Source organism: Equus caballus, chromosome 26 (assembly GCF_041296265.1).
Source record: "Equus caballus isolate H_3958 breed thoroughbred chromosome 26, TB-T2T, whole genome shotgun sequence".
NCBI classification, from domain to species: Eukaryota; Metazoa; Chordata; class Mammalia; order Perissodactyla; family Equidae; genus Equus; species Equus caballus.
In genome coordinates, this window is record NC_091709.1 from 45,892,629 (window position 1) to 45,917,092 (window position 24,464).

The 24,464-nt window shown below is 40.0% G+C and overlaps 1 protein-coding gene across 8 annotated transcripts in view; it reads right to left on the minus strand.

The window, feature by feature from the left end:
- Nucleotides 1-24,464, minus strand: part of HSF2BP (heat shock transcription factor 2 binding protein) — a 107,605-nt gene that overhangs the window by 54,318 nt on the left and 28,823 nt on the right. For all 8 annotated transcript variants that reach the window (XM_014736406.3, XM_070252134.1, XM_070252136.1 and 5 more), the window contains one exon: nt 9,064-9,181. In XM_014736406.3, the coding sequence (XP_014591892.2) occupies nt 9,064-9,181 (118 nt within the window). The remainder of the gene's footprint in view (nt 1-9,063; nt 9,182-24,464) is intronic.

Consider the following 24,464-nt stretch of genomic DNA (forward strand, 5'->3'; position numbering starts at 1 on the left):
AGGCATATCATACCAAAAGGCAAAAAACACATCTGAAGAGACAGACCAAGCATCAGACCCAGACATGGCAGGGTCACTGGAATTATCAGACCAGAAATTTAGAACAATTATGATTAATATATTAAGGGCTCTAATATATCAAGTAGATAGCATGAAAGAACAGATGGATAATGTAAACAGAGAGACAGAAATCCTAAGAAAGAACCAATAAAAAAAAATGCTAGAGATAAAAAGCCCTGTAACAAAAATGAAGAAAAGTCTTTGACGGGCTTACCAGCAGACTAGACATGGCTGAGGAAAGAATCTCTGAACTAGAAGACATATTGATAGAAACCTCCAAAATTGAAAAGCAAAGAGAAGACTGAAAAAACAGAACAGAATATCCAAGGACCGTGTGGCAACTACAAAGGGGGTAACACAAATGTAATGAGAATACCAGAAGGGAAAGAGAGAGAAAGGAACAGAACAAATATTTGAAACAGTAATGACTGAGAATTCCCCAAACTAATGTCAGACACCAAACCACAGATCCAGGAAGCTCAGGGATCACCAAGTAGGGTAAATGCAAAAATAAACTACACCTGGGCATACCATTTTCAAACTGCAGAAAATCAAAGATAAAGAAAATATCCTGAAAGAAGCCAGAGAAAAAAACACCTCACCTACAGAGGAACAAAGATAAGAATTACATCCAACTTCTCAGAAAACATGCAAGCAAGAACAGAGTAGAGTAAAATATTTAAAATGTTGAGAGGTAAAAAACCCACCAACTTACAATTTTATACAATTCAATTCTTCTTACAATTCTGTAAGCAAAATTACTCTTGAAAAGTGAAGGAGAAATAAGACTTTCTCAGACAAACACAAATTAGAATTTGTTGCCAGCAGACCTGCCTTATAAGAAATGTTAAAAGAAGTTCTTTAGAGAGAAGGAACATACCACAGACCGGAAACTTGAATTACTTAAAGAAAGGAAGAACACTAAAGGAGGAATAAGTGAAGGAAAAATAAAAACTTTCATTTTTCTTATTCTTAGTTGATCTAATAGATAAAAGTTTGCTCAAAATAATAATGGCAGCAATATATTTGACTATGCATGCTTATGTAGATAGCTGTATGTGTGTGTGTATACGCTTGTGTATAAGTGAAATGAATGATAGCAATGATACAAGGAATGGCAGGAAGTAATTAGGATTATTCTTTATCATAAGATACTCACACTACCCAGGAAGTGATATGATATTATTTAAAAGCAGACTAGACTCTGAGTGTATACTGGAAACTACAGGCAACCACTAAAAAAAGTAAAAAGAGAAGCACAACCAACATGCTAAGAAAGGAAAGAAAATAAAATCACATAAAATGATCAGTTAAAATCACAAAATGCAGAAAAAGAATGGGAGACAAAAATAGGAATAAAAACCAAGGGCAACAAATAGAAAACAGTAATGAATATGGTAGACATTAACCCAACTATATCAATTATCACTTTGAATGTCAGTGGTCTAAATGCACCAACTAAAAGACCAATTTGTCAGAGTGGATCAAAAAAAAAAGACCCAAGTATGTATTGTGTACCAAATACCCACTTTAGGGGCTGGCCCTGTGTCTGAGTGGTTAAGTTCGCACGCTCTGCTTTTGCGGCCCAGGGTTTGGCGGTTCAGATCCTGGGTGCAGACCTACACACCACTCATCAAGCCATGCTGTGGTGGTGTCCCACATAGAAGAACTAGAATGACCTATAATTAGGTCATATACAACTATGTACTGGGGCTTTGGGGAGAACAAAAAAAATAGGAAGATTGGCAACAGACGTTAGCTCAAGACCAATCTTTCTCACTGAAAAAAAAGCATAAAAAGATATCCACTTTAAATACAAAGATAGATACAGATTAAAAGTAAAGGGTGGAGAAAGATACACCATGCTAACATGAATCAAAAGGAAGCAGGAGTAGCTATATTAGTTTCAGACAGAGCAAATCTCAAAACAAGGAAAGTATCAGGGATAAAGAAGTGTACTAGATAATGACAAAGGGGTCAATTCTCCAAGAAGACGTAATTCTTAACACGTATGTGCCTAACAACAGAGCGTCAAACTACGTGAGGCAAAAACTGATAAAACTGCAAGGAGAAACAGACGAATCCACTATTACAGATAGAGACTGTGACACCCTGTCTCAGAAACGGACAGATCCCGTAGACAGAAACTCAGCCAAGGACATAACGGAACTGAGCAATGACATCAATCAACTGGCTAGAACTGACAGCTATAGATTACTTCATGCAGCAACAGCAGAACACACACTCATCACAAGCTCACACGGAACACTCACCAAGACAGACCACATTCAGACAAGAACACACCTCAACAAATTTAAAAGAACACAAATCATACAATATCCGCTCTTAGCCCATAACGGAATTAAACTAGAAATCAGTAACAAAAAGATAATGGAAAATCCAAAATAGTGCCAATTAAACAACATATAAATAAGACATGGATCAAATAAGAACTTTCAAGAGAAATTTTAAAATATTTTGAACTGAATGAAAATGAAAATACAACTTACCAAAATTTGTGGGATGCAGCAAAAGCAGTGCTTAGAAGGAAACTTATAGCCCTGGTTGCAGATATTAGAAAAGAAGACAGATCTAAAATCAATAATTTGTTTCCACCTCAGAAGACTGGAAAAAGAAGAGCAAGTTAAATCCAAAGTAAGCAGAAGAAAACAGGAAATCAATAGAGAAAAATCAATGAAACCAAAAGCTGATTCTTTGAAAAGATCAATAAAATCAACAAGCTTCCAGCCAGGCTAACTGAATAAAAAAGACAGAGGACACAAACTACTAATATCAGAAATGAAAGAAGGGACATCATCAAAGATCCCACGAAAATGGTAAGGATTACAACCAAATACTACACAAATTTGATAACCTAGATGAAATGGACCAATTCCTTGAAGGATAATTTCTGCCAAAATGCACACAAGAAGGAACACACAATCTGTACAGGCCTTTATCTATGAAAGAAATTGAATTAATAATAAAAAAAACCTTCCAAAACAGAAAGCATCAAGTTCAGATGAGTTTACTGGGAAATCCTACCAAACACTTAAGGAAGAAATTTTACCAATTCTCTACAATCTCTTTCAGAGGATGGAAGCAGAGCAAATACTTCCTAACTCATTCTATTACTCTGATACCAAAACCAGACAAAGACATACAAGAAAATAAAACTATAGACCAAACTCTCTCATGAACTTAGACGCAAAAATCCTCAACAAAATATTAGCAAATTGAATCCAAAAAAGTATAAATAGAATTATACACCATGACCAAGTGGGATTTATCCCAGGTATGCAAGGCTGATTCAAAATTCGAAAATGAATTAATGTAATCCATCACATGAAGAGACTATAAAAGAAAAATCACATAATCATATCAATAGCTGAAGGAAAAGGATTTGACAAAGTGCAACATCCGTTCATGATAAAAACTCTCAGTAAACTAGAAATAGAAGGGAACTTCCTCAACTTGAAAAAGACTATCTACAAAAAACCTACAGCTAACATCATATTTAATAGCGAGAACCTCAAAGTTTTCCCATTAAGATGGGAAAGCAAGGATGTCCCCTCTCACCACTCATTTTCAACATCATATTGGAAATCCCTGCCTAATGCAATAAGACAAGAAAAGGAAATAAAATGTATACAGATTGGAAAGGAAGACATAAAATTGTCTTTGTTCACAGATGACATAATCATCTACATAGAAAACCTAAAAGAATCAATAACAACAACAAAACCTCCTGGAACTAATAAAATTATAGCAAGGTTGCAGGATATAAGGTTAATATACAAAAGTCAATTGAAATCAAAAACACAATACCATTAGCACCCCCAAAAAATGAAACACTTAGGTATAAACCTAACAAAATATATACAATATCTGTAAGAGGAAAACTACAAAACTCAAATGAACAAAATCAAAGAACTAAATAAGTGGAGAGCTACTCCATGTTCATGGGTAGGAAGACTCAGTATTGTCAAGATGTCAGTTCTTCCCAACTTGATCTACAGATTCAATGCAATCCTAATCAAAATCCCAGCAAGTTATTTTATGGATATTGACAAACTGATTCTAAAACTTACATGGAGAGGCAAAGAACCAGAAGTGCCAACACAATATTGAAGGAGAAGAACAAAGTTGGAGGACTGATGCTACCTGACTTCAAGACTTACTATGAAGCTATGGTAGTCAAGACAGTGTGGTACTTGGAAAAGAATTGACAAATACATCAGCGGAATCAAACAGAGAGCCCAGAAATAGAGCCACATAAATACAATTAACTGACTTTTGACAAAGGAACAAAGACAATACAATGGAGCAAAGATGATCTCTTCAACAAATGGTACAGGAACAACTGGACATTCATATGCAAAAAATTAATCTAGTCACAGGCTTTACATCCTTCACAAAAATTAACTCAAAATGGATCACAGACATAATGTATAATGCAAAACTGTAAAATTCCTAGCAGATAACACAGGAGAACACCTAAGTGACCTTGGATATGGTGATGACTTTTTAGATACAACACCAAAGACATGATCCATGAAAAAAAATAATCGATAAGCTAGACTTCATTAAAATTAAAAATTCTGCTCTGTGAAGGACAATATCAAGACAATGAGAAGACAAGTCACAGACTAAGAGAAAATACTTGCAAATGAAATATCTAATAAAGGACTATTATCCAAAATACACAAAGAACTCTAAAACTCAACAATAACAACAACAACAACAAAAACAAGTAAAAAAGTGAGCCAAAAGACCTTAACAGGCACCTCACCAGAGAAGATATACAGATGGGAAATAAGCGAATGAAAAGATGCTCCACATCATATGTCATCAGAGAAATGCAAACTAAAACAATGACATACCACTATACACCTTTTAGAATGACCCAAATTCTGAACACTGACAACACCAAAGGCTGACAAGGCTGTGGAGCAACAGGAACTCTCATCATTGCCGGTGGGAACGTAAAATGGTGCCGCCACTCTGGAAGACAGTTTGATAGTATCTTACAAAACTAAACATACTCTTTCCGTGTGATCCAGTAAATGTGCCCCTTGGTAACTTACCCAAAGGAGCTGAAACTTACGTCCACACAAAAACTTACACACAATGTCTAGAGCAACTTTATTCATAATTGCCCTAACCTGGAAGCAATTAAGATGTCAGTAAATGGAGACATAAACTGTGGTATATAGACAATGGAATATTACTCGATGCTAAAAAGAGATGATCTATCAAGCCAGGAAAAGACAGGGAAGAACCTTAAATGCATATTACTAAGTGAAAGAAGCCAATCTGAGAAGGCTTCCAACTGTATGACATATTGGAAAAGGCAAAACTATGGAGACAATAAACATATCAGTGGTTGCCAGGGGTAGGGATGGGGAAGAGATGAATAGGTACAACACAAAGGATTTTTAGGGCAGTGAAAATACACTATGTGATATTATAATTATGAATATATGTTATAAGACATTTATCCAAACCCACAGAATATACGACACCAAGAGTGAACTCTAATATAAACTACGGACCTTGGGTGATTGTGATGTGTCAACGTAGGCTCATCCTTGGTAAAAAAATGTACCATTCTGGTGAGTGCTGTTGATAACAGGGAAGGCTATGTGTGTGTGGGAGCAGGGAGTATATGAGAAATCTCTGTATCTTCCTCTCAATTTTGCTGTTAAACTAAAACTGCTCTAAAAAAATTGTCTTTAAAAAAATTCCCCATCTCTGGTCTGAGGCACCCAAGCTGCTTAAAATGAGTAGCCTTTGATCGTGGAGAGCAAAAAAAGCAAAATCCCCAGGAAAGAAGCAAGTTACAGTCAAGGCATGGAGAAGCCAAAAAGAAAAGGAAGCTTACTTAGAGTACAAGAAAGGTCCTGGTTCCAGAGGACTCAAGGTTGGGAGTGAGCAGTGAAGAAGAAAGTGGACCGATGTCATGCACATTAGAAGGCAGCCAAAGATCACATGATGGAGAAGGCCCACTTCAGGCTGCTGCGTGCTCAGATCCCAAGTGGAGTTTGAGGCCAGCAGTCTGTACATGAGCTCTGCTCAGTGGTCAGATGAAGACTGCCAAGTAAGCAAGCAAATGTCTCTGAAGGCAATTCTCCCTATCTCCCACTACAATGGACAAGAGCTCATGAGGATGCAAAGGCACAGAGCTCCACCTACTGGAACCAGAGAGGCTAAAAGAGACTCAGCCCTCACACACAGCCTCGCCTTCGAAACTGGAGGAGGAGGTTAGCTGGTCCCAGGAACAGTGACCTTGTACAGACCACAGAAGCAAAAGAGACAATGGTTTAGTATCCAGAACACATAAAAAATGACAGCAAACCATTAAGAAAAATATAACCCAATAGAAATGAGCAACAGTCACGAACAGGTAATTCACAGAAAAAAACAAGTATTACAAACATGTGAAAAGAGTCTCAACTTCACTGGTAATCTAAATCTAAAAACAGACAGGCAGACAGACAGATATAGATAGAAAACATAAGTATTCTTTATAAGAATACAATAAACAATGAAGGGGTGATGAGGGCATGGGAGCATCCAGTGGTGAGCATGCTGACGTATCTCTGATGACACTGACGATGCAGAGCACTGACGTAGTACAGGTGGAAGAGTACACTTTGGTGACAATTTGGCACTATCCTATAATGGTGAAAATACGCATGTCCTACTTATCCAATACTCCACTTCTGAGAAAACTCACAGAGGAACTGGCACGCAGCTTAGCAAGGAGAGGTTTGCAGCACTATATCTGAGGAATAAAACCTGAAAAGAACCTATATGTCCACTAGTCAGTGAAAAGATAATCCAAATGTTACATCTTCTTTGATATAAGATACTTAAAAGGAATTAACTAGATCCATGGACAAGTTGTAAAAATATACACAAAACTATATAAGTTATATCTTATATTATATTATATGCATTGCTCATGTACATATATTTGCTAGCACAAAATACTAAAATGGACTGGAGAGTCTAGTCCAGATAAGATGGACTAAACACCCCACCCTCTTGCTTCCACAGAATGCAGCTATAAATGCTGAACAGAATACAAGGAGCAGCTGTGGGAGGCCCCAGAGAAGTAAACAGGAACAGGCAGACTGGGAAGAAAACCAGGAGTGTAAGAACCACCAAACCGGCAGTGAGTTTACCACGCAGCCCGCAGCCCGGAAGTGGCAGTGACCCACAGCGAGCGAGCACCAGGAGAAGACTTCTGCAGGCTCAGGCAGTAGGGGAGGAACCTCCTGGCAGTGACCACGCTAGCAGTGGGAGCCCCAGGTAACTCACTCTGTGCAAAAGAAATCCTCCTCACCACTGGAAGGAATTGCGGTTCTGTAAACTCCTGCTGTCTGGCCCTGGATGTGGGCAAAGTGGCAAAAACATAGGGCACAGCAGGGCACATAAAACCCTAGCATTCCAGGGGAAGGACTGAAAAAGGGAGCCCTGGGGAACTAAGAAGTACCAAGGACATTGTGGAGCGTTCAGAGCTCAAGAAAGTGACCCACAAGGTTGTTATAAACCCCGACCCTCACTCCAGGCTATGCACATGTGGATCTGATCATAAACAGCATATCCGAGACTCTGAGAACTAACCTCTCAACTACCATGAAGGTCTCAGGCTGGCCACAGGTGGCACACGTGAGGGGCAGACCCAATAGCACTGCAAAGGCTTTCTGAAAATAGAACTCACATTGAAACCACAACACAGAGGGGGCTGATCAGAACTTGCGACTAGAACCTAACCAGGTTGACTGCCTGCTAATACAAAAACATCAGCATTTCCTGCAGGATTTAAACAAGACCCAAGGTCTCAAAACAACATTCAAATGTCTACAGTACAATCCAAAATTACTCAGCATACAAAGAAGCAGGAAAAATCCCAACTCACATGGGAAAAGACAACCAAGAGACACCAAGGCCAAGATGACACAGATGCTGGAAGTGTATGACAAAGACTTTAAAGAAACTTCTATAAAAAACACTCCAGGAAGTAAAAGCAAATACTCGAAATGAATGGTGTGACAGGCAGAGTCCTAGAACAGCCCAAGATTTCCCACCCTCATCCCTGGGGCTATACCTATAATACGACATGCTGGTCATGTTCAGTTACATGGGAGAGAGACTCTGCAGATATAATTAAGGTTACTGATCAGTCTACTCAGTTAATCAAAAGGGAGTTTATCCACTTACGCCTAATCTAAACACATGAGCCCAACAAAAGCAGAGTTTCTCTGGCTGATAGCAGAGGAGGAAGTCCGAGAGGTTCCAAGTGTAAGAAGGGTCCAGCAAGCTGCTGTGGCATGAAGATGGTGTGGGGTCATGGGATAAGGAACTCAGTCGGCCCTGGAAGGAGTGAGTGGCCCGCACCTGACAGCCATCAAAGAAACAGGCAGCTCAGTCCTACAAATGCAAGGCAGTGGGCTCTGCCAGCAACGAACACACCTGGAAGGAGATTCTCGCCAGGGCCGCCAGAAAACAGCTCAGCCTCAACAATGCCATGACTGTGGCCCTCTGAGACGCTAGTCAGAGAACTCAGCTAAGCCACTCAGACTTCTGACCTAAACGACACACTGTCAAGTATGTGTTGTTTTAGCCACTAAGTCTGCAGTAACTTGTTACACAACAAGAGAAAAGGAACACAGATTTTGGCACCTTGAAGTCGGGTTCTGCTGTAACAAATATCTATTTAAGTTCATTTTGAGGTAATTAATACAACCCTGAAGTGTCACACCAGCATTTGGGACTCACTGATCGCTCTAAGGTGAGAACATTCCTTTTGTTTATGCTATTTTTCTAAAATAGTATTGAATAGAGAGTGTGTCCCTTAATTCTCCGGGCAATTTGCTTCTTCTAGTTTTTAGAACTATTGCCAAATTAACTGTGTTTATTTGAAAAAGAGGCCCAATCAGCAAATTCTAACTGGTATGTAAATAAACATGAACTTTCGAATAGTATCCTCCGTACACTTTGAGTTTGGTACACTGTCCTGGCTTCAGGTCTCCCAGAAGCTGCAGCATGGTGTCCAAGAGCACTCGACTGGAGTTAACCAAGAATTCACGACCGCACGCTATGGCAGCAACATCTGCAACAGAAAGAGAAAACAAAGCATCAAAATCACTGTTACTTCAGAATCTAGAAAAGTTTGCCCAAGATGGAGTATTTATTGCTGTTTTTCTCCTAACAGATGAAATGAAAACACAGAATAACAAACAAGGTACTAAAAAGCAGTATTATCCACAGGGCTGACAGCCCAGAGAGAGTAACTGACAACCACAACAGTTACTAAGCCTGTGAGTAAGGGCCTCTGTGATTAGCGAATGCCTCGGTAGAGGAACAGAGCACTAGGATCTAAATACGTCAGCAGCCCGACTGCAGGACAGCGAGGGGACACCAGGGTCTGGAATACTGGATTAAACAGCTGTGAGCGGGCAGGGTCCAAACAGAAGATGGGGGCTGATTACTTTATCTGGGACAAAAGATGCTAAAATCCACTTTCAATCCTGGGAGTGAAATCCTAATGACTTTGAACTACGATACCAAACTGAAATCATGAGGTCAAAAGACAGTATGAAAACTGATTCTGAAAAACACTTTTTTTCTGAATTTTACATCCTACTATGGGTTGGCAGGTATCACCATGCCTGAGGCACCGCAAGACCAGCATGAAGGCCAGGTGGGATTACTCAATCCCACCAGCTCCCAGTGGACACTGTGCAGCTAACACGGGCCCTGTCAACACTCCCAGACACCTGTGAGGATACATCAATGATCCAAGTACATCCATGTACTGGTTGGTAAGATTTCCCTTTAGCTAGGTCTAACAATAAAGCGTGATTCACAGTGATTAAAATTCCTAACTTGAATGAGCTGACCGACAGCCTGGTGGCACAGCAGTTAAGTTTGCACCTTCTGCTTCAGCGGCCTGGGGTTCACGGGTTTGGATCCCAGGGGCGGACCTACGCACTGCTTGTCAAGCCATGCTGTGGCAGGCATCCCAATATAAAGTAGAGGAAGATGGGCTCGGATGCTAGCTCAGTGTCACTCTTCCTCAGGAAAAAGAAAAAAAAAAGGATTGGCAGATGTTATCTCAGGGCTAATCTTCCTCAAAAAGAAAAAAAAAAAGAGCAGGCCAAAGTGGAAAAGCAGAGCAGCAGCGTCCTTCTCCCTCTGACTTAATGGAAATGCTTCTAGTAATTCACAATTAAGTGTGACGCCTAATGGATGATTCTGGTAGGATCTTTTATGAGTTTAAGGAAGTTTTCTTCTATTTTTAGTTTGCTAATAATTATCAAGAATGGAGGACGACTTTTATCACTAACTTGTTCTGCCTTTGATTAACTGTAATCTAACGGCAGAACATAAAATTTCATCTATGCTACCAGATCAACTTTATGGAATCAGATCCTGGACATTCCTATTTATTTTTGTTTCTCTGTGCTGAGAAGGATCAAGAGAGGTACATTAAAGTCTCCTAAACCTAACAGATTTTTTCCCCCATTTTTGCTTGTCTTTCCAGCGATTTTTGCCCCATAAATTGGAGCTGTGTTACCTAGTACATAATTTCATGATAGCTATAACTTTACTGAAGACTGGACCTTCACTGACACAAACTTACTTTCTTTGTTCAATCAATTTAAACCTGATGACTATATTTTCTAGCATATGACACACTCTGGTTTTACTAAAGAAATGTCTGGTGGAAAGATGAAGCTTCAAGCATTTGGCATCACAAACTGATAGAAAGTCATTTTAAGGTAGTTTTTCAGGGGAAAACCTCCTTCATGTAACTAGAGTAGACCACATACTGGACCCTGCAGGAAAACATACATTCTAGCTAGGTTCTTTGGTAGCTAGTTTCCAGAGATGACTTCCCAATGAACCAAGCCTCCAGCATGCAGACCCTTGGGCTGGCCCTGGCCTATGACTCACATGTAACTAGCAGAGTGCAGCGGAACTGACACAGCGTGACTGTCAAGGCAAGGCAGGAAGGGGCCTGACAGCTTCCACGCTGGTCTCTCGCCACTTGCCCTAGGAGCCCTGAGTTGCTAGGCAAGAGGCTGCCATGATGCAGAGACCATAGAAAGAGCACACGGTGGAGAAGCCCTGGGACTACATGAGGAGAGAAAGAGAGAGGCACCCCACTAGCCCCCAGCAGTTTCATCCCCAGCAATCTGAATCACCCCCAGTGAGGCCCCAGATGTTGCAGAACAGCAGCAAATCACCCCTGTGAAGCCCTGAGCAAATTGCAGATTTGTCAGCAAAATAAATGGATGTTGTTGTTTAAAGATTTGACATTTTGGGGTGGTGTGTTACACAGCAACAGATAACAGGAACATCAGCGAAGAAAACATTAGAGCAAAAACTACATTGTATCATAGCAGGCAACAACACCAAACAAAACACAACAAATTTACTAGTAAATGAAGTCCCATATCATGTATCCAGCATTACAGCAGCAAATGCCAATCTTGCATTTCATTGAACATCACTATCTAAAGAGCAAACTACAAAGTAAGATAAATGTGAATAAATTCCTACACAGACAGCTCCAGTATTTGTCAGTCTGTCTGGGATGTAAGTCAACTCTAGGACTATAAAGCACTGCTGGTTTAATTTTTTGTTAAAATGTACTTATTTTTTCTAGGTTCATTTTTCTTTAAAATTATTTATATAGGTATTTCTAGAATTTATCATAGAAATTATATAATTTAAGAAATAAATCTGGTGTCAATTAAGTATGCTGATAAAAATATAAAGAGTTGAGCTGTATTATGTCTGACATTTTTGATTTAGGTTGTAATAATTTTGTCTTTTTCCAGCTTTAGAAATAACGATGGGGTACCAGCATAGTGATGGACATAGATCAATGGTAGAATTTAGAGTCCACAAATAAACCCTCACATTTATGATCAACTGATTTTCAAGAAGGGTATCAAGACAACTGAATGGAGAAAGGACAAAAGAATAATCTTTCCAGCAAAAGGTGCTGGGACAATTGGATAGTCACATGCAAAGAAAGAAAGTTGGACCCCTACCTCACACCATATATAAAAATTAACTCAAAATGGATCAAAGACCCAAATGTTAAGAGGTACAACCATAAAACTCTTAGAAGAAAACATAGGAGTAAATCTTCATGACCTTGGATTAGACAACAGTTTCTTAGCTATGACATCAAAAACACAAGCAACTAAAGGAAAAAATATACTGGTTATCATCAAAATGTAAAACTTTTGCGCTTCAAAGGACACTATCAAGAAAGTGAAAAGACAACTCACAAAATGAGAGAAAATTTTTTACAAATCATATATCTGATAAGCGACTGGTATCTAGAATATACAAAGAACTCTTACAACTCAATAATAAAAAGACAAATAACTCAATTTAAAAATGGCAAAGGACTTGAATAGAAACTTCTCCAAAGAAGATATACAAATGCTCAAAAAGCACATGAAAAGATGCTCAACATCATTAGCCATCAGGGTTATGCAAATCAAAATGACAATGAGACACCACTTCACACCTACCAGGAAGGCTATTATCAAAAATATAATCAAGTGTTGGCGAGTATGTGGAGAAACTGCAACCCTCATGCCCTGCTGGGGGGAATGTAAAATGGTGCAGTCACTGTGGAAAATAGTCTTGACAGTTCCTCAAATGGTTAAAGCCATACCATATGACCCAGCAATTCCACTCCTAGCTATATATTCAAGAGAAATGAAAGCTTATGTCTACACAAAAACTTGTACACAAATGTTTGTAGCGTCATTAGTCACAATAACCAACAAGCAGAAACAACCAAAATGTTCATCCATAGATTGATGAATGGAGAGGTATGGTATAGCCATTCAATGAAACAGTGTCAGCCATAAAAGGAATGAAGTACTGACACATGTTCTTATATGCAAAAATCTTGAAAACACCATGCTAAGTGAAAGAAGCCAGTCACAACAGACCATATATGGTATTATATGAATTGTCCAGAATAGGCAAATCTAGAGAGATAGAAAGTATTATCAGAGGTTGCCTAGAGTTGGGGGGAATGGCCAGATTCAAAAGAAATCCATTTGGGGTGATGAGAATGTTTTAAAATTGATTGTGGAGATGGACGCACAGCTACATGAATATACTAAAGCCACGGAATTATATACTTTAAATTGGCAAATTGTAATGGTATATTACTATATCTCAATAAAGCTGTTAAAGAGTAATTAATAATAACAACAACAGGGATACAATTTTCACGTTCAATGGAGCCCTTAGTCTCTACTGCTCATCCTGAACTTGTTTTCTATAAACCTCTTATCTGCAGCACAAGCGCTGCACCATAATTTTTGAAAGAAACATAAGCAGGTTTCCTCTGATATTAATATTGTGACCCTGTTTCATCGTTTGGTTTTTGTTTCTTTGTATTTGCTGTGGTAGTTTCTTATCAAGTCAATTATTCAGCTGTCACAGGGAGGGGGGAGGGCCAAGGGCCGTGAGTGATCTCAGTCTTGGAACTCTGCCTCTGTACACTCTTTCTGGAAATCCCCCGCAGGGTTGGAGGGGATGCCCAGTCCTGTTGGGCGGTGGCTCCTAGAAGTCAGTTTCTCTCCTCCTTTGGGTGCTCTGGTTTCTGTGGCGAGAAGTCAGATTAGAGAGATCAGCCCTATAATCTGAGGGCTAGCTGAGAGAGATGAGCCTACCGTCCTTCTCTGTTCGCTGCTGTTAGTCTACAGCGTCAAAGTGACTCCTGGGAGATGTCCAATATCGCTTACAACCTGCTCATGCCTTTGCCTGCAAAACCTGTCTCTGCCAGATTAGGTAAATTTCCACTGTGGAGTGAGCACACCCCACTGTTAGGAAGCCCAGTCACAGAAAAATCAATGGCAAGGCATATGGTGACACAGTTTTACTTCCAGCCAATGCTATCACCTGTTGATCCACCATGAAGAAACCAGCTCCAAGCGGAAGTCTCCATCTTTCCTACGGCTCATCTACAAGCATAGTTCCTGTTTTTTCAATTTGGTCAGAATTTTTCCCTTAAGACTTTATTGCACTCTCAGGAAAGGAATATTCTCAGCATCTTTCATTTCTCCCAACCTGTAACGGTTACTCCGGAATCATTATCAGAAAGATATTTTTTCCTTCTCTGGACACAACCCCTGCAAGTTTAACGGATGGAGATTTATTTTGCAAAAGAACCTGACAAATAAAAGGTACCACAGAAGGACGATTTTTAGGAGTCCCAGAAAATTCTCTGATATGCAAATGACAGCCAATCTGAACACTAATTTGGCCATATTATGTATGACTCAAGAAATAACCAAAGAATTAACTATGGTCCCAGAATCCCTATGGGGGAAAGATTCTACAGACAGAGTCAAATAACTGGAACAAAGCCAAAAGAGTCCAGATGATTCTTCTCCATCTTTACCTAAACTTCCTCAATACTCTCTAGAGCTGAGCCACAAAAGGCTGTAGGCCAACTGTGACCAGTTAAATAGAAAAAGGACTAGTAATTCCTTGTACAGTCCCTGCAATCACCTAATGTTGACTGTTTTAAAAAAGCCTAATGGTAGAGAATATGGATTTGTGTAAGATCTGTGAACAAGTAACAAAACGATTCTGTGTTGCTGTACTGACTACCCCAAATACTATCCTCTCACTGTCCCACCTGAAACCAAATTCTTTACAAGAACAGATTAACGCTTAGGTCTCTTTAGTGTCCCATTCTATAAAGTTGGCCAATTTACTTGCCTTCACCTAGTAAAATCAACAATTCACCCAGAAAGTTACATATGGAATTCAGTGAAATTCCATCCTACTTCTCTTGGGTCTTAATGCCAGATGTCAAGGATACAGGAGCCCTTGTGAGGTCCTTCTGATCCAATAGGTACATAATCTCCTCACGTTCCATTGATCTGGAAAACTCTGAAGCTGACTATGTTTTCTCCTTGCTGAGCTAGCTAAAAAGGGACATGAACTTCTAAAGAAACATTTCAATTCCACAAAACAACAGCTCATTATCTAGGCCAGACTCAGTCAACTGAAGGAAGGGAATTATCTAAGGAAGATTACAACATATCCAAAGTCACCCAAGACCAACCACTAAAAGACAATTAAGAGAACTTCTGTGATCAACTGGATATTGCAGATAACAGATACCAAATTTTTCTGAATTAGCAAGACTTCTGTAAGACTAGACTAAATCAAACATGTCAGAACTGTGCCCATGGAACACAGAAACCAAAACAGCCTTCAGTGACCTCAAAATATCTCTCAACAATTACCTCTAATATCCCAGATTATCATAAATCTTTCTAAATGCTAAACTGAAAATCAGCTCTCTACAAGCCAACCTTGCCTTTGATGAGGTCCAACAACAGTGATGGAGATCCAGACAGTCCCTGATGATCTCGCCTAGAGCTCAAAGAACAAACCACCTCCAACAACGACAAAGATACAGACACACACAGAGAAAGACGGACTGTTCTGAAGACACAGGAAAAAGCAGCCACCAGAATGGAAAGTGATACAGCTGCTATGAAAAACAGTCTGGCAGTTCCTCAAATAGTTAAACATCACATGACCCAGCAATGCCACTCCTAGGTATATGCCCAAGAGAACCGAAAACACATGTTCACATAGAAACTTGCACACAAATGTTCACAGCAACATTATCCGTAATAGCCAAAGAGTGGAAACCATCCAAATGCCTGGCCACTGACTCTTCACTCCAGACTCGGACTAGGTGACACGAGACCACCTATAGGTCAAGGTACAGAACTGGCACCTATTCTTCCACATGAAGAGCCACACCAGTCGAGGGCCAGGGCAGACCTTAATCATCATGTGGGGTCTAAGACTCTTTTCTCAAAAGATGAAACTGAGGGCCACAGACACAAGAAGACAGGGCTAGTTGGTGGTGCAAGCAGAGCTGGACACTGGGCCTCAATTCCCACCCTGTCTTCTTTCCCACACACCACACTGCTTCCCTGTGTTGGTGTGAGTATGTGGAAGAGGGGAACAGGAAACAGAATAATTGGGGGGCAAGAGAAGTGATGGTCACCAACACAAGAGTGTTCTGCCATCAACTTTGTGCAACTATTACATCCATGAAAGATAAGCTGCTCCAGTCCTGCCCATAAATTATCAATAATCAAAAAGTAATCTTGATTCTATAATCACTATCTAACATTGTTCGAATGAATAAACTCAGAATTAAGAGTCAAGGAGTACAATTATGACTTCCAAATAATCAAAAAGCAGAAAAAGTAGTTAGAAAAGTAAGTTCTCCACGTGCAAGCTAAGCAAGTTAATCTCCACAGGACTGTGATATAATCTGCCCTCTACGTTCTAGGTTTGTAGGACTGTGATGACACTCCGCCCTCTTCTCTACGTTCTAGATACGCAGGACCATGATGACAACCTGCCCTCCTCTCCACATTCTAGATACGCAGGATGGTGATGACAACCTGCCCTCCTCTCCAAGTTCTAGATACGCAGGATGGTGATGACAACCTGCCCTCCTCTCCACGTTCTAGATACACAGGATGGTGATGACAACCTGCCCTCCTCTCTACGTTCTAAATTTTTCCTGTCATAGAAGTCACTGAAAACGATCACATCGGCCTGTTGAACAGCACCTGGGGTTACAATGTGCTGTCACCTACCGTAGTCCAGTAGAATATTCACAACAATGTGTAAGGTAATTAGAGCAGGTATTACTATTCCCCTTCTCAGGTAAGGAAAATAAAGTCCAGAGAATTACATCCTGGGGAGTGGACTAGCTGGGCCTAAAAAGTCCAGACCCTTTTACTATACTAATCTATTATTAAGAACAGTGACTATGGATGAGTAAGAAATTTAACAATTTCAGGGGCGGCCCTGTGGCCGAGTGGTTAAATTTACGCATTACGCTTTGGCGGTCCAGGGTTTCGTCGGTTCAGATCCTGGATGCAGACACGGCACCACTCATCAAGCCATGCTGAGGCGGCATCCCACATGCCACAACTCGAAGGACTCACAACTAAAAATATGCAACTAGGTACGGGGGGGGGGGGAGAGGTGCTTTGGGGAGAAAAAGGAAAAATTAAAAAATTTAAAAAAAAAACAAAAGAAATTTAACAATTTCAATGTTTAAACAAATCCCTGACTTCTAGTTTTTGCCTGAGATACAGTAAACTGGAAAGAGCTACACCTCCAGGGGCTGGTTGGGTTGCACAGAGTTCATGCACTCCACTTCAGCAGCCCAGGGTTCATGGGTTTGGACCCCGGGTGCAGACCTATGCATAGCTCATCAAGTCATGCTGTGGCAGTGTCCCACATACAAAATAGAGGAAGACTGGCACAGACATTATCTCAGCACCAATCTTCCTCACCAAAAAAAAAAAAAGTGGGGGAGATAATTCACATAATCACAGCTTATCTTGAACACATCACAGAATTGAATGCAAAGATCAACCAACTAATAGGAAAAATAAGAAAAGGCAGATGTTCCAAGGCGAGATGTGAAGCAAGCACTTGCTCACCTGGAGCAGACACTGGATGCCACACAAGCTAGCATGAAAAACTCAGCTAAAAGTTTTAACAAACTGCCAGATCAGCAGTTGCCTGGGGCTGACGGTGGGCTGAGGGGTTGACTACAAAAGAAGGGGATGGTGAGGAAGTGACGTCAGCAACATGGCGGAGTGAGCTTTCCTGGCAATCCCTCCCCTCCATGACACAACAAAAAAGACATTCACACTCCAGCAGAGGACATCCAAACACAACACAAAAAACGTCTGAGAGACCCATGCAGCCACATGACAGAGGGCAGAGAGGCTGGAGTCCCCCTCGGAGGAGGTGGAATGGGGTAGGAGAAAACTTTGGTCCCTCCCCAAAAGACTGTGATCTGGGACCCCGGGCAGCCACCGAGAGGGAAGGAAGGTGGGAGGGGATGTTTGTTCACAGGAATGTCAAAGATCCCTGAGGGCCCTCGCAGCATAGAGGGAAGCCCTCTACCAGGGAGAAAGCTATCATGGGGGGTGACCTCAGCAAGCCAACACCCCAAGAGAGCAGATAGTGAGAGCAGAGCGAGAAAACCCTGAGAGCACACAAGAGAAAGCGTACCTCCACCCACCCTGCCCAGCACTGGCTCCAGTGCCTGGGATCCCAGCAGAATGCAGAGGACTCAGAATATTTGCTCTTGACCCCCACACAGTGGCAATAGGCGGTAACTGCAACCAAATACCATCACAATGCACAAAAACAGAGCCACCCCCTCTAGCAATATCAAAAATTATATTAAATCTCCAGACCAGAGAGAAAATGACAAGTATACAGAAATCAGTCCTGAGGACACAGAAATATGTAATCTAAATGACAGTGAATTCAAAACAGCTATCATCAGAAAACTCAATGAGTTAAAAGAGAATGTAGAGAAACAATTCAACAAGTTCAGGAGCTACTTCACAAAAGAGATTGAAACCATAAATAAAAATCAATCAGAAATATTGGAGATAAAAGACACAGTGGAAGAGATAAAACAGAATATGGATTCCCTGAACACTCAAGCGGACATCATAGAGGAGCATATCGGCATAATCGAAGACAGACATGTTGAAAGACTCCAGACAGAGGAGGAAAGAGAACTAAGACTAAAAAGAAATGAAGAAAGTCTCCAAGAAATATCCAATTCAATTAGGAAACGCACCTTAAGAATTATAGGTATTCCAGAAGGAAAAGAGGAGAATGGAGCAGAAAGTCTGTTCACAGAAATAATAGTGGAGAACTTCCCAAACCTAGGGAAAGAGATGGATATCGACATGGAAGAGGCTACCAGATCTCCTAAATATGTCGATGTAAAAAGACCTACTGCAAAGCATACAGTAGTGAAACTGGCAAAAGTAAATGACAAAGCAAAAGTACTAAGGGCAGCAAGGAAGAAGAAAATAACCTACAAAGGAACCCCTATCAGGCTTTCATGGGATTCCTCTGCAGAAACCAAGACTGGAATGACATACTAAAATCTTTGAAGGATAAAAACTTTCAGCCAAAAATACTCTATCCAGCAAAAATATCCTTCAGATATGATGGAGAAATAAAAACTTTCTCAGATAAACAAAAGTTAAGGGAGTTTGCATCCACAAGACCCCCCTACAATAAATCCTCAAGAAGGCCCCCATACCTGGAAAAAAAAAAGGGAGAAAGGGGTTAGAAAGCACGGAGTAAGGAGATAAATAAGTAGACAAAATCAGAAAATTGTAGCTACACATCAGAACATGTTAGCAAATACTCAAGTACAGCATCAAAGAGAAAGGGAAGGAAAACACCACAAACAAAGATAATCTTGTCATTTTAACCACAAACTCAGAACACAAGATGGAATAAGATGTGAGAAAAACAACTTAGGAGGGGAAGAGAAAAGGGAATCAGTTTAGACTAAGGAAATAAGAGGCCATCAGAAAACAGACTATCTTCTCCATGAGATTCTGAATATAAACCTCATGGTAACCACTAAACAAAAAAGGAGAACAGAGACACAAATAATAAATAAGGAGAAAACGAACACAACATAAAAAACTACATAACTCAATGGGTAGACCAAACTACACAGAACGAAAAACAAAGGAAATGCAGTAGAACAAGGAAGAGAGTGATAAAATGGCAGCATTAAGCCCCTCACAAATTGATAATCACCCTAAATGTAAATGGATTGAATTCTCCAATAAAAAGACACAGAGTGGCGAGATGGATTAAAGAACAAGATCCAACAATATGCTGCCTCCAGGAAACACATCTCAGCTCCAAAGACAAACACAGCCTCAGAGCGAAAGGATGGAAGACCAAACTCCAAGCTAATGGCAAACAAAACAAAGCAGGTGTCACAATACTTAGACAAAGTGGACTTTAAGACAAGACATGTAAAGAGAGACAAAGAGGGGCAGTACACAGGATTAAAGGGACATGCCATCAGGAAGAAATAACACATACATATCTGTACACCCAACACAGGAGCACCAAAGTACATAAAGCAACTATTAACAAACCTAAAATAAGATATTAATAATAACACAATAACAGTAGGGGACCTCAACACTCCACTCACATCAATGGACAGATCATCCAGACAGAAAGTCAACGAGGAAACAGTAGGATTAAGTGAAAAGCTTGGCCAGTTGGACTTAAGAGGTAAATATCGAACACCCCATCCAAAACAGCAGAATACACATTCCTCTCAAGTGCACACGGAACATTCTCAAGGACAGATCATATGTTGCGAAATGAGGCAAGCCTCAATAAATTTAAGAATACTGAAATAATAACAAGCATCTTTTCCAATCACAATGCTATGAAGGCTAGAAATTAGTTAGAAGAAGAAAGCTGAGAAAGGGGCAAAGGTGTGGAGACTAAACAACATGCTAGTGAACCACCAATGGATAACTGAAGAAATGAAAGGAGAAATCAAAAAATATCTGGAGACAAATTAAAATGAAGACATACCATACCAACTCATATGGGATGCAGCAAAAGCCGTATTAAGAGGGAAATTCGGGGTCAGCCCTGTGGCCAAGAGGTTAAGTTCACGTGCTCCACTTCAGTGGCCCAGGGTTTCACCAGTTCGGATGCCAGGTGCAGATGTGGCACCACTCATCAGGCCACACCATAGCAGCGTCCCATATAGCACCACCAGAGGCACTCACAACTAAAATATACAACTATGTACTGGGGGCTTTGGGGAGAAGAAAAGAAAAAGAATAAGATTGGCAACAGTTGTTACCTCAAGTGCCAATCCTTAAAAAAAAAAAGAGGGGAATTCATTGCAATACAGGCTCACTTTAACAAACAAGAAAAATCCCAAATAAGCAATCTCAAACTATACCTGACTAAATTAGAAAAAGAAGAACAAAGCCCAAAGTCAACAGAAGGAGAGAAATAATAAAAATCAGAGCAGAAATAAATGCTATTGAAACAAAAAAGGCAGTAGAAAGGATCAATGAAACAAAGAGCTGGTTCTCTGAGAAAATAAACAAAATTAACAAACCCGTAGCCACACTTACAAAGAAAAGAAGAGAGAAAGCTCAGATAAATAAAATTAGAGGGTCCGGCCCCATGGCCGAGTGGTTAAGTTCACATGCTCAGCTGCGGTGGCACAAGGTTTCACTGGTTCGGATCCTGGGCACGGACATGGTACCACTCGTCAGGCCATGCTGAGGCAGTGTCCCACATGCCACAACTAGAGGGACCTGCAACTAAGATATACAACTATGTACCAGGGGGATTTGGGGAGATAAAAAAAAAATTAGAAATGAAAGAGGAGAAACAACAATGGATACCAGAGAAAGACAACGGATTCTAAGAGAATACTATGAAACACTATATGTCAACAAATGGACAATGTACAGGAAATGGATAAATTCTTAGACTCTTACAACCTCCCAAAGCTGAATCAAGAAGAGATAGACAATCTGAAAAAACCAATCACAAGTAAAGAGCCTGAAACAGTAATGAAAAGCATTCTAAAAAATAAAAGCCCAGAACCAGATGGCTTCCCTGGAGAATTCTACCAAACTTTCAGAGAGGATTTAATACCTATCCTTCTCAAGATACTCCAGAAACTTTGGGAAGATGGAACACTTCGTAACACATTCTATGAGGTCAACATCATTCTGATACCAAAGCCTGATGAGGATGACACAAAAAGGAAAACCACAGGCCGCTACCGCTGATGAACACAGATGGAAAAATCCTCAACAAAATACTGGCAACTTGAATTTGGCAATACGTCAAAACAATCATATATCATGATCAAGTGGGATTTATACTAGGGACACAGGGATGGTTCAACATCCGCAAATCAATCAGTGATACACCACATCAACAAAATGAGGAATAAAAACCACATGATCATCTCAATAGATGCAGACAAAGCATTTGACAAGATCCAACAACGATTTATGAGAAAAACTCTTAACAAAATGGGGATAGAAGGAAGTTACCTCAACATAATAAAGGCCATATAGGACAAACCCACAGCCAACATCATACTCAATGGGCAAAAACTGAGCGCCATCCCCCTGAGAACAGGAACGAGACAAGGGTGCCCACTATCACCACTCTTATTCAACATAGTATGGAAGTTTTGCCCACAGCAATTAGGCAAGAGAAAGGAATAAAAGGAATCCAAATAGGGAGTGAAGAAGTGAAACTCACGCTGTTTGCAGATGACACAATCTTGTTTACAGAAAACCCTAAAGAATCCATCAGAAAACTATCAGAAATAATTAACAACTACAGTAAAGTTGCAGGGTACAAAATCACCTTACAAAAGTCAGTTGCATTTCTACACTCTAATAACGAACTTACAGAAAGAGAACTCAAGAATACAATTCCATTTGCAATCACAACAAAAAGAATAAAATATATAGGAATAAATTTAACCAAGGAGGTGAAGGACTTATACAATGAGAACTATAAGACCTTACTGAAAGAAACAGATGATGACACAAAGAGATGGCAAGAGATTCCATGCACATGGATTGGAAGAATAAACATAAAATGTGCATACTACTCAAAGCAATCTACAGATTCAATGCAATCCCAATCAGAACCCCAACAACATTCTTCACAGAAATAGAACAAAGTATCCTAAAATTCACATGGAGCAACCAAAAACCCCAAATTGCTAAAGCAATCCTGAGAAAAAAGAACAAAGCTAGAGGCATCATAATCCCTGACTTCAAAACGTACTACAAATCCATAGTGATCAAAACAGCATGGCACTGGTACAAAAACAGGCACACAGATCAATGGAACAGAAGTGAAAGCCCAGAAATAAAACCGCACATCTATGGACAGCTAATCTTCGACAAAAGAGCTGAGAACATACAATGGAGAAAAGACAGTCTCTTCAATAAATGGTGTTGGGAAAACTGGACAGCCACCTGCAAAAGAATGAAAGTAGACCATTATCTCACATCATACACAAAAATAAACTCAAAATAGATCAAAGACCTGAAGATAAGTCCTGAAACCCTAAAACTCCTGGAAGATAATATAGGTAGAATACTCTTTGACATGGAACTTAAAAGGATCTTTTCAAATACCATGTCTTCTCAGCTTTTCGTTTCACAAGGGAAATAAAAGAAAAAATAAACAAGTGGGACTTCATTAGACTAAAGAGCTTCTGGAAGGCAAAAGAAACTAGGATCAAAACAAAGAGACAACCCACCAACTGGGAGAAAATATTTGCAAATCATATATCCGACAAGGAGCTAATCTCCATAATATATAAAGAACTCACACAACTCAACAACAAAAAAACAAACAGCTCGATCAAAACATGGGCAGAGGATGTGAGCAGACATTTTTCCAAACAAGATACACAGACGGCCAATAAGCACATGAAAAGATGTTCAACATCACTAATCCTCAGGGAAATGCAAATCAAAACTACACTAAGATACCACCTTACATCTGTTAAAATGGCTATAATCACTCAGACTAAAAATAACAAATGTTGGAGAGGATGTGGAGAAAAGGGAACTCTCATACACTGCTGGTAGGAATGCAAACTGGTGCAGCCACTACCGAAAACAGCATGGAGATTCCTCAAAAAACTAAAAATAGGACTACCATATGACCCAACTATCCCACTACTGGGTATCTACCCAAACAACTTGAAATCAACAATCAAAAGTAACATATGTAGCCCTACGTTCATTGCAGCACCATTCACAATAGCCAAGACATGGAAACAATCCAAGTGCCCGTCAACTGATGATTGGATAAAGAAGATGTGGTGTATATATACAATGGAATACTACTCAGCCACAAAAAAAGACAAAATCATCCCATTTGCAACAATGTGGATGGACCTGGAGGGAATTATGCCAAGCGAAAAAGCCAGACTGAGAAAGACAAACACCAGATGATGTCACTCATATGTGGAATATGAACAAACACATGGACAAAAAAAACATTTTGGTGGTTACCAGGGGAAGGGGGTGGGGGATGGGCACAGGGGGTGAAGGGGAGCACTTATGCGGTGACAGTCAAGGAATAATGTACAAACGAAATTTCACAATGATGTAAACTATTATGAACTCAATAAAAAATTTTAAAAAAAAAGAAAGAGGTGATGAGGACGATGGGGGGAGTCTTGGGGGAAGTAATGGAACTGTTCTTAATCTGAGTGGTTACATGACTATACGCATTTGTCAAAACTCATAGAACTGTAAAAAGGTGAGAAAAAAAACCGTAATGGGTGAGTTTACTGTATGTAAATTTAAAATAAGAATCCTTGTTTCAGAAGGCAGAAGATCTGTTTGACAGCTAACCCAAGGTCTCTGCTATACTGCCTACTCCTCATAGAACAGAGTCTTGGTATGTGAGATGCA